At 36.4% G+C, this 12,059-nt stretch overlaps 1 protein-coding gene and 1 non-coding gene across 2 annotated transcripts in view; both read left to right on the top strand.

Moving 5' to 3' along the window:
- Nucleotides 1-12,059, top strand: part of RSF1 (remodeling and spacing factor 1) — a 168,513-nt gene that overhangs the window by 150,259 nt on the left and 6,195 nt on the right. Inside the window, exons 12-15 of the mRNA XM_068554578.1 lie at nt 5,422-5,489; nt 6,610-6,817; nt 8,497-8,717; nt 10,989-11,177. Of these exons, the coding sequence (XP_068410679.1) occupies nt 5,422-5,489; nt 6,610-6,817; nt 8,497-8,717; nt 10,989-11,177 (686 nt within the window). The remainder of the gene's footprint in view (nt 1-5,421; nt 5,490-6,609; nt 6,818-8,496; nt 8,718-10,988; nt 11,178-12,059) is intronic.
- TRNAG-UCC (transfer RNA glycine (anticodon UCC)) lies at nt 10,803-10,875 on the top strand. Its single transcript has one exon. It is a non-coding gene; the product is annotated as a tRNA-Gly (tRNA).

Below are 12,059 nucleotides of genomic sequence, written 5' to 3' on the forward strand. Positions count from 1 at the left end.
TCTCCCGCACTATACTGTTAACATGAAGGTAAGTACCATGTCCGTGTTATGCATCCCTCGGTTCTTTACAGCTAGCATAGTGCTCCATCAGTGCCTATTGAGAGACTCAATAAATATAGTCTGGTTTACCATCTGCCACCAGAAATATCAGAGAGAGATTTTTCCATAGTCACTCTTGTTAGTAGCTAAACCTAGACTAAAACCTTATCTTCTAATTGTTTGCTCATCTAGTGTTCTTTCCACGAAACCACCCTGTCTCACTCAAATAATAAATAAATGATATTTTAATTATTTTAGACCATTGTTAGACAACACCAAAACAGTCTTTTAACTTGAATAACTGGAGATGAAAAACAGAGTTGATTTTATAGAACTTTAAGCTTGTTTCCTGATTATAAACTTTTGTCAGTGATCATGAAAGAGTTCCCCTTGTGTAGTTTCTGTTGTTATTGTTAAAACTTTATTTTGGGTTGGCCGAAAAGTTTGTTTGGGTTTTTCCATAAAATGTTATAAATAAAATAAAATGCAGTAGGATCAGTAAGAGTAAAATCCTTAATATTTATGGGAATGGTGTCCATCTTATTGCTTAAGAAAAAAAAAAAAAACGTTGAAAAAGTACCGTTTTTTTATAAAATCATTAAAACTAGTGAAGTCAAAACCTACTAATGGAAAGTGCAAGTGTTAAAGTCAGTTCTACTAAAACACAACAAATGCATTCCTAAAAATTGCCATTGTGTGCAAAATTGCACAAAAACTATAGGGATTATGGGAAATATGGAGTTAGGGCCACACACTCAAAAACTTCATTAGTGACACATTAAAAAAAAAAAGATAACAACGGTAGTACCATTTGACACATCTTAAGTGGTTAAGAAATAACATAAATACTACAATAAATACGACATTTTATGTTGAAAAAAGACCTGAAGCTTGTCTGTGGAAGTGATTGTGAGGAGAGTTGCAATTTGTAAATTATTGTGTAGTGGTAGAAGGAGGGTTATTTGAAATCAGCCAGAAAGTTGTAATACCAGATGCAGATGGCTATAGCTTATAACACACATGATGAGCTTGGGTAGCTGGTAAATGTTTGTAAGGTGTGTGCACGTGTTTGTTTTGTGTATTCCTACGCGGCTGGTGCAGTTTTCTACATTTACCTAGTGTTTCTCACAAGGAAAATTACATATAAGCAAGTATGAAATACATGTTATGCTTGAATTATTTCCTAATATATCAGTTATGTTGGAACAAATTTACATTATCAGAACAAGCATCATAGGGGAACTGTATTGTCTTTCAATCCTGATGTAATTGTGGATTTTAATGGGAGAAGAAATTTGTTTTATTAGCATTTCATCTTGGGTATATACCCAGAAGTGGGATTGCTGGATCATATGGTAGTTCTGTTTTTGTTTTTTTGAGGAACCGCCATGCTGTTTTCCATGGCAGCTGCACCATTTTCCATTCCCACCAACAGTGTACAGGGTTTCTGGGTTCTCCACGTCCTTACCAACACTTGTCGGCTTTTGTTTGTTTCATGGCGGCCATCCTAGCAGATGTGAGGTGATGTCTCATGATTTTGATTTGCATTTCCTTGATGGTTGGTGATGTTGAGCATCTTTTCATGTGCTTGTTGGGCATTTGTATGTCTCTTCTCAATTTTTCTTTTTTCCTTCTGCTTCTTAGTACTTTTTAAAGAGATTTAATAGAGTCCTCCATATGCTCTAATTTTTTAAAGTTTTATTCGTCATACTTAAGCTCTAAATACACCTAGAATTTACTTTGTACATGGGGTGCAATGGGACTGTTGTGAGGATAAAATCTAAAGCACTTAATATATCAACACAGAAAAAAAACCCTCCCCCCCAAAAAAAATTTCATCACTACTATCATTTAATAATTGTTTGTTGGATTCTTATAGCTCCTAACAGAGGATGATGTCAAAGTTGACTAGAAGGAGCATTGGATTGGGGGCCAGAAGACTTCAGATTATAGCCCTCACCACGCCACTAATTAGCCATGTATCTTTGAGTGGTTAGTCCGTTTCCCTGAGTCTTGGTTGACATACCTATGATGGTGAACTAACCCAGATGATCCCTTCAGCTTAAAATTATAGAACAGTAATATAAACTATGTTTTTTAGCATAATATGTATTGTGTGATTCATTTATTTATACCCTGCCTAGTTCCCAAAAGGAGGTAAGGAAGATATATATTCTTATGTAAGGAGCAACTTTTTAAGCATAACACCAAACACAGAAACAATAGTGAAAAGGATATTTGATTATATAAAATTAAGAAAGACTCAGACAAAAAGCATTTACAAAAGAAAATGTTTGCTTGCAAAGAAATTTTGTAAAGGAGTTAAAATTCAAAAGGAATGGCTTATGAGTTTTTAAAATAACAGTGAGTATATAGTTTTTTCCATAGTGGAAATAGTTTTTCCACATGGTGTCTGCAAAGACTGTTGCATACTTCAGACATTAACGTTGCTGAAGTCAAGGATAAAAAGCCATTATTGTTAGGAAATCAGTTCTTTAAGAAAAATTAAGTTTCCATGCATTTTGAAGACTAGAAGTAGACAGCATGATTTGTTTTGTTTATTTGGGAGGGAGGCTGACTGGAGATGTGATGGGCACATATTTGTAATGATAGCAGGACAAAATGTCAGTTTTCCTGTCTCAAAACTTGAAAAAATAAGCAAAGGTTAAAGGGGAAATACACTTTGGGGACTTCCCTGGTGGTCCAGTGGTTTAGACTCAGCACTTCCACTGCAGGGGGCATTGGTTTGATCCCTTGTTGGGGAACTAAGATCCCGCATGCCATGGCGTGGCCCAAAAAAAAGGGGGGTGGGGAATACACTTTGGATAGAAATAATTGCAACATATGACAAAGATGTTAAAATCTTTAATACATAAAAAGCTCTTACAGATCTGTAAGGAAAGATGAATGTACTGGCTAATAAAATGGGGAAAGGACACAAACCAGTACTTGCAAATGAAAAAGTAAAAATGACCAGTAAACATGAAAATAATATTGGCTTTACTGGGTATTCAAATTAAAATTAAGGAACAAAATAATTTTGTTTTTCCATATTAGCAAAAAAATCTTAATGGTAAAATTCACTTCATGGTTGTATTTTAAATTGCTACAACCCTTGAAGAACAATTTGTATGCCCTTTAAGCCAACAATTTTATTTGTAGCAAGAATACCAGGAACAAACCTATAATCCAACAAAATCTCATAGTGGAACCAAGGGGCATCTCACCAAACAAAAGAAAAGATAAAGTTATGAAAAGATACTGAGGAAGGGTAGAGTTTAGATGAAATTTAAATGAAGAGTAAGGCTCAAAGCAAAGCAGGACTGTGAAAGGGTCAGTATCATATGTGGACAGCATGGTAGACACAGGGTCCTATTTACTTGAAAACAATGAAGATAAGAGTGTGGAGTGTTGTGTCCAACCCCTTATCCAAACTCTGAATCTGGGATGTGAATCAAGGCTGCTTATTTGTGTTAAGTGACTTAGATCCTCTAGGCAGGGGTGGGTGTTTCATTCTTACTGCTATAATTTCCTTTGTCCAAGGGTTCTGATGGTCTCTGAATTTAGAAAACAGAGTGTCTCAGTAAGAAAGTAATAGTGGCTCAAAGAAATAGATTGTTATGGCACTTTACAGCTGCATCTTATCCTTGGGAGAAATCCTGTTTTCCATTAACTTTGTATCTGGCTTTATCTGAATCTGTTATTCTAGCCTGATGAATAGATGCACAGATTTTTACTTTCTCAGAATTTATCTTAAGGAAAAGCTAAGCTATATCTATAAGGATGTTTTTCATAGCATTGTTTATAATCATGAAAAAATTGGAAGTAAACTGTTGCATTTAAAAATATGTTGTAGAAGAAAAGTTCTTAACCTGAAACTTGTGAATTCTCTGAAATTATATGTAAAATGTTATGTTTGTGTAGGTATATATATCTTCCTAGAGAGGAAATCTGTAGCTGTAATGAGTTTCTCAACTCAAAAGGCAAAATATTTGGCTATTAGTCATTGTTTTTTTTTTTAAAGGACTTTTGATTTTATTCTTTTTTTCTTTTTGCCTGCGTTGGGTCTTCGTTGCCGTGTGCGGGCTTCTCATTGCGGTGGCTTCTCTTGTTGTGGAGCACGGGCTCTAGGCTGGCGGGCTTCAGTAGTTGCGGCGCACAGGTTCAGTAGTTGTAGCTTGCGGGCTCTAGAGCACAGGCTCAGTAGTTGTGGCACACGGGCTTAGTTGCTCCGTGGCATGTGGGATCTTCCTGGACCAGGGATCAAACCCGTGTCCCCTGCATTGGCAGGCGGATTCTTAACCACGGCGCCACCAGGGAAGTCCTGGCTATTGGTCTTAACTCTGTTGTTAATCACTGTGTAACTTTAATCCAATGCTGTCCAATTTACTGTGGTTATGGAAATGTTCTGTTTCTTTGCTGTCCAGTATGGAAATCAGTAGCCATATGTCACTGTTGAGCACTTGAAATATGGCTAGTGAGGAACAGCATTTTTTATTTTAATTATTTTAAATATAAATAGCCACATGTGGCTAGTAATTACCATATTTAGCATGATCTTCAAGTCACTTTATCTTTTGGTCACCTCAGTTCTAAAGTGAAAGGAGTTTTGTATGTGAATAAATCTTAGGAATCATCTAGTCTTGGTTTTTTGCTTTAAGTTGGAGGAAACAGCCCTTGTGAGAAAAAGTATGTTTAGCTAGTTTTAAAATTCTGACCATCTGTATATGAATTTCAGTAATAATAATAATATAATCTTTAATAACAACAATAGTATACTCCTCACACTTAGTATTATTTCTGGAACACGAATTTTGTTCAGTTTACCTTGTCATATGATTTGTATAATCGGGTTGGCAAACTGGCCTGTGGGCCAATCCAGCTCACTGCCAGTTTGTGTATAGCACGTGACCTAGGAGTGGTTTTTACATTGATAAATAGTTGAAAAAAGAACCAGAAGGATAAAATTATTTGAAAATTACATGAAATTCAAATCACAGTGTCTATAAATAGAGTTATATTGGAACACAGCTACTTTCATTCACTTAAATTGTCTGTGGCTGATTTTGCACTACAATGGCAGAGTTGAGTAGTTGCAACAGAGATTGTACAGTCTACAAAGCCCATTACAAAAATATTTGTTGCTGCCTGGTATAGATGATCTTTGAAAATGAAAAAACAACTTAGAATTAGATACTGATTTATAAATCTCTGTTTTACCAAAGAAATTGAGGTTAACAGGACTGAGGTGGTCTAATCCAAGTCCCACAGCCCCAAAGTAGCAGAGAGCAGTTTCACATTCAGCCCTTTTTCACTTCAGAGGCAATTTTCCTAACCCATATGCCAGGACAGGCTGTAATGTGATTGTTGTATGTATTTTAGATTTGATGAGTTTGACGAAGCAATTGATGAAGCTATAGAAGATGATATCAAAGAGGCTGATGGAGGAGGTATGTGTTTATCATTCTCTCTTTTTCATCTAACTCAGCCAATACGTTAACTAAGATGCCCTGATTAGAGCAGTGAGCAAGCATATTTTCTTACTCTCCTCAGTATGTATCACGATCACTACTGATGTTAACTGTCTGAGATTCAAAATAATCTCTGGACACGGTGTCAATGTATAGACTCAGAGCTTCTAATTATTTTAAAAATAGTATTATTTTATAATCTGATATGAAACATAAATGTTCCTCCCTAGGTTAAATGTTCCTCCCTAGATTAAAAAATTTTCTTCTGCTTCCAAACAGAAAACTTTGCTGTTGTCTTTCCATTTTTAGATCACTACTGCTACAAAGTCACAAAAATTATGGATAATCAGAATCTAAATGATTGCTTTCAATTAAAAATCAATTTATTAATTTCATAGTCTTTAATGGGTGACATTAAAATAGAAGAATTTGAAGATAATTTAATTAAAGAGCTATGTAGGAAATCACCAGTGCTACAGTGTTATTATGAAAGCTCTAGAAAGGATTAATAATAAGTAGGCTGTTTGTAGTGAAACCGAAGAAGTCACTAGCTTTTCCAGACATGTGTGCCTTATTTACATCTTTGCTGCTGAATTCTCACTTTCTCTGCCCTGCAAACACAGTTTAAAAAAAAAAATTTAAAAATGGATTGGCCTCTTTCTATAAAGCCATGTCCAAAAGACAGCTTTCAAGAAGAGATTCTTGAGTGACTGCTGATAGGTATGAGGTTTCTTTTTGGGGTGATAAAAATGCTCTGGAATTAGTGGTGATGGTTGCACAACTTTGTGACTATACTAAAAACCTATGAATTATACACTTTAAAAGGGTGAATATTATGGTACATGAATCATATCAAAATTTTTGAAGAAGCAAGTTCTCTACATAGTCAACTTCTATTTAGTAGGATAAACAAAAGAGAGCTCTGTCAGCTAAAGTTGTGAGAAAATTGCATATCTGTAGGAAGAAAATAAAGAAATGAAAATCTGCTAAGGACAATCTGTAGATATTAAAGGGAAGCTTTTAATAAACATATAGTTTTCTCTCTCTCTCCCTCCCTCTCTTCCCCTCACCTGCCCTACACCCTTCCCCCTGGACTCAGGAGTTGGCCGAGGAAAAGATATCTCCACTATCACAGGCCACCGTGGAAAAGATATCTCTACTATTTTGGATGAAGAAAGAAAAGAAAATAAACGACCCCAGAGGGCAGCTGCTGCTCGCCGGAAGAAACGCCGGCGACTAAATGATCTGGACAGCGACAGCAACCTGGATGAAGAAGAGAGCGAGGATGAATTCAAGATCAGTGATGGGTGCGTGGTCTGTCAGTAGATCCCATTCTCTAGGTCCAGGCTTGAACAGGCCTACCAGATAAGCTTGGCCCTGCTCTGATGGAGTTTTTGTTCTTCATGCACATAGACAATCTGTTTTCAGGATACTTTAAACAAATTCAGCGATGCTGATTTTGGTTCTTTCTAGATTAAAACGAAGTTTTATGGGTTATTGTTTGTTTTTTTGGGGGGGCCCACACGATGCGGCATGTGGGATCTTAGTTCCCCAACTAGGGATCGAACCTGTGCCCCCTGCATTGGGTGTGCAGAGTCTTAACCACTGGACCAGGGAAGGGAAGTCCCTATGCTTGTTGGTTTAATATTCAACATTGTATTTAAGTTTCATGAACAGCAGTTAGCATTCATTTGTGGTGTACCTCTGTGCCACCTTCTGCCACCATGACCATGAGAGGTTCCCAGTCAAATGTGAGAAATGGACAGGTATGAGTATTTAGAAACTGTTCTCTGGTGACCCATAGGGGTTTGGGTTGGGGCAAGTAATTCAGTATGGAAGATCAGGAAAGGCTTCCTTGCAGAGCAGGTATGGAAAGAATACCACAAAGTTTCTCCTCTCATATTGTTTAGTGGAGGAAACAAACATATAAACCACAAAAAAGTCATTCTGCATGATATGATAGCTACTAAAACATAAGTCAGGGTACAGAGAAGGGCCAGATCAATCCAGGGAGGTCAAGGAAAGCCTCAGAGTAGAAATAAAGTTTTATCTGAAATGTGAAGAATGAATTGGGCAGATTGATGAATTTGAGATTAGAAGCAGTGAAGGAAAGAAAGTATTCTAAGCAGAGAAATCCTGTCCAGGGCAGCCAGGCATAAAACGTCATAGAATATTTAGGAAACTCCTGGTGTGTCAGGATAAGAAGAACTGAGGAAGCAGCAGAAAGTGCCCTGCTGGAAATGTGGCCAAGACATAAAAAGGAACCAGATGATGGAGTATTTTGTTTGTCATGCATAAGAATTTGGACTCTTTCCTGAAGATGATGAAAACCCACTGAATGGTTTTAAATACCAGACTAATATGAGGTTTATGTTTCAGAAAGATTCATCCTGGCATTCATTCGGAGGATTTACTGAGGGAAAATGAGTGTAGTGATTAAAGAGACTTTGGGGAATTGCTGTAGTAGTTTAGATAGGATATGAGAGCCTGAACTGAGAAGAGGTATCAGGTTTGAGATATTACCTTTATGAGGTAGACTCCGGGGGAATGAGTCATTGATTAGATGTGAGAAATGAAAAGGGAGAAAGAAATTAGGATAAATACCAGGTTTCTGCTTTGAATTACTGGATGGGTGACAGTACCAAATACCAGGCTAGGGAACAGAAGAGAGGAGTAGGTTAGGAAATAATGAGTTCACTTTTGGGCATGTTGAATTTGAGGTATGTGGGGGACTTCCCAAGAGGCCAAAGCAATTTATGTACAAAAATCAGCATCAGTTCATGTTCATAACTCCTTCTAAAAAAAGGAGAGGGGGCAAAACATCTCTTCATTTTATAAACAGGGAAACTGATACAGTTAACTGGATATTTTACATTAAACGTTACTTAATAATTCACTGGACTTGTTAGAATTTGAACTCAGAACTCAAAAACGGGTTCACGGTTTTGAGTGTACCATCATAATTCATTTGGTTTCTCTTGGACAGATCTCAAGATGAGTTTGTTGTATCTGATGAGAACCCAGATGAAAGTGAAGAAGACCCACCATCTAATGATGACAGCGACACTGATTTCTGTAGCCGAAGACTAAGGCGACATCCCTCCCGGCCTATGAGGCAAAGCAGGCGTTTGCGGAGAAAGACTCCAAAGAAAAAGTACTCCGATGATGATGAAGAGGAGGAATCTGAGGAGAATAGTAGAGACTCTGGTAAAAATAATTTGTATCCACATCTCACGAAGTCAGTAAATTCTTATGACTTCTGGAATTAAGATTTCTTAAAATAAAATTCCATTCAATTGTTATATAAGCTTTCTGATGAAACTTTGAGTTCTGTTCTTATGATTCACCACTAATTAAATCTTTCACATAAAGCACATCTGAGAAGACAGATACAGATGGATATGTTAACTTCATGCCAGATTCATTTAGGATTGTGATGAATCCTTTTGGTGCCAAGTGTTTCCATGCCTAGACTTTACCTTCATAGTGTTTCTTGGGAATCATTCTTAATAATCTGAGAACATTTTTCTCAGATGTCTAGCTATTAGAGAAAGATTACCAATTATCTCTAACATTTAGATCATGATCGGTGATTATGATTGTTAGTTTTTATAAATTATCAGTCGTTGATGTTATTATAGCTTATGCTTATCTCTGTTAACTAAATAAATAATGAGAGGCACAGCAGGTAAAAGAACAGATAGGAGTGCTTTATGGGATTGGCAGATAGGTAGCTGTCGTCTTACTGAGGAAGTGCCACAGACAGGAGTATTATATCCCCAACTTAGGCCAGGCTTGTGGAGTTTTACATAACCACAGTACAATATCAGAATCAGGAATTTTATTGATAAAATACTATTATCTAATCAACAGTATACATTCAAATTTTATCAGGTGTCCCAATATTGTCCTTTATATAAACATCTTTTCCTGGTCAAGGATATAGTTCAGAATTACATATTGCATTTATTCACGTCTCTTTAGTCTCCTTTAATCTGTAATATTCCTCAAACTTTGTTGAATGTAGCATTTTTGAAAAATACACACTAGTTATTTTGTAAAACATACCTCATTTGGGTTTTTGTAGCCTTGTGATTAGATTCTAGTTATACATTTTCGGCAAGAATATCACAGAGTTAATGTATGTCCTTCAGGTCTCTCTATTATTTTCCCTTTTTAATTAATAAATAATTCACAGGAAAATATTCTGAGACTGTAAATATCCTGTTCCATATCAGATGTTTCACCCACTAGCTTTAGCATTTATTCATGAGTTTTCTAACTCCTTCCTTCCTTTTATATTTAATACTTGGTGTTCTGTAAGGAAGAGCTTTCTCTTCTCCCCTATATATTTATTTCTTTGTATCAGTGTGGACTTAACAGATTCTTATTTCAGTCGGTGGATATATGTTACCATCACTATTTTGACACACTTTGCCCTAGATTTGGCCAGTGGGGACCCCTTTAAACTGTTGGCTAGCTGTTTTGAGATATTTGAAATCCATTAGAAAACAAAGCTAGATATGATGATTCAGTGGAATTTGTTAGCATTCCTGAAAAACTGCTCTGACACAATGCCATAGTCTGACTTTGGTTTATTGATCAGAGGTGACATGACAAGAATAGTGCTATTTAGCAGTGCTTTGAAAGTTAAAGTAGCCCCATGAGCTGTATTTAGCAGATTTTAATTCCGCATGGAAAAAAGGCAAAAATATAACTCCAATTCTGTACTTATTTGAAACAGGCGCATCAGTTTTTTGTGGTTAGAAAGTTTAACCTCTTCAGTACATTGTGAAGCTATGACTGTAGCCATATAGCTACATACATAGGAAAAGCAGATTATCATGAGGCAACGTAGTAACTATCCACCAAGAGGAGCAGTTGTGGCAGCCATGCAGCTCACTGGGTAGCTCTAGGTTGTATGAGATAAGGATTATGTAAAAAGTTTTTTTGTTTTTTTTTTTGGCTGCACCGCAGGATCTCAGTTCCCCCACCAGGGATTGAACCCAGGCCCTTGGCAGTGAGAGTGCGGAGTCCTAACCACTGGACTGCCAGGGAATTCCCTGTAAAACATTTTTTAATCTTGAGGGTTGACTGCTAATAGGATACATTTGTGAGGTTTGGCATTAAAGCCCCCCCAGATGTACTCATATTATTAAGAAGAAAATGAGAGACATGATTACTGTTCATTTAAAAGTTATGACTGAACTCTGCCTAATAGCTTTATATTTTTATAACCTAAGCTAACTACTTTTCTATTTAGTGGAATTAAAATTTGTACTTGATGGGACTTCCCTGCTGGTCCAGTGGTTAAGACTCTGCACTTCCAATGCAGGAGTCCCAGGTTCAATCCCTGGGCGGGGAATTAAGATCCCACATGCTGCACGGCACAGCCAGAAATAAATTTAAAAAAAAAAAAAAAAATTGTGCTTGATTTCTTTTTCCTTTCTCCTCTTTTTTTTTTTTTTTTTGTAACAGAAAGTGATTTTAGTGATGGTTTTAGTGATGATTTTGTAGAAACTCGGCGAAGGCGGTCAAGGAGGAACCAGAAAAGACAAATTAACTATAAAGAAGATTCAGAAAGTGATGGTTCCCAGAAGAGTTTACGACGTGGTAAAGAAATCAGACGAGTTCACAAGCGTAGGCTTTCCAGCTCAGAGAGTGAAGGTAAGGAATAGCTCTCCAGTTTACAGAAGTTTGGACAAGACAGCAGTACAAATTATAAAGTGGACTCAGGATGATGATTCTGTACCATTTCTTAGAAATTTAATATAACCCGTAACATCTTTGAGACAAAACTCATTATTTTATGCCTGGTCAACTTATAGTTTAAATAACTGATACTTGATAAGATACTAACTTTTAAGGTCTTCATCATAATAATTAAATTCTTCATTGAAACTGGAAGAGTATCAGAAAATTGTGATCTGAACAAGATTTTTTCTGCTCCCTTATTATTTATGGCCCTCATTTTGAAATAACCTCCTATGTCCTGAATACCTGAACAGTTCCAAACCAAGGGTGCCTACTGTCTCTCTCCACCGTAACAGTGAGCTTTACTTGGTAAACTTTTATTTCTTAATAGCTTTAGCTGTGCCCCATACCAGAAGTACAGGAAAAGATCTAAAATATGAACTTGTGATATCCATTTAGTCTTTGTAGTTATTCCAGAGTTCTTCCCAAGTTCATTTTAAATGAGTCTAACCCTTACCTTCCCCCATTTCTTTTTTATATATTTAATTCTCCATTGTTTATGGTCTGTTTTGAAGATTATTTGCTTTCATAGATCCTTGTCATTTAAGTTTGAGCCCAAGCCAGGAGAGCAAGGGAAAAAAATGTTTGGATATGGGAGACTAAAGAAGGGAGGTAAACATCTGGGTGAATGTGTATTTATCTTCATGTGTCATTTAAAAAGACAGATATAAATTAATTAATTCAACTATTAAAAATAAATACTTACTGAACTAGTCACTGTCCTCGGCACTGGGAATAGAAGAGTGAAAAGAATAACCAAAAACTTATAACTCTGTCATGTAACTCTTATTTTAG

This window comes from Eschrichtius robustus, chromosome 11 (genome assembly GCF_028021215.1).
Source record: "Eschrichtius robustus isolate mEscRob2 chromosome 11, mEscRob2.pri, whole genome shotgun sequence".
Classification (NCBI taxonomy): Eukaryota; Metazoa; Chordata; class Mammalia; order Artiodactyla; family Eschrichtiidae; genus Eschrichtius; species Eschrichtius robustus.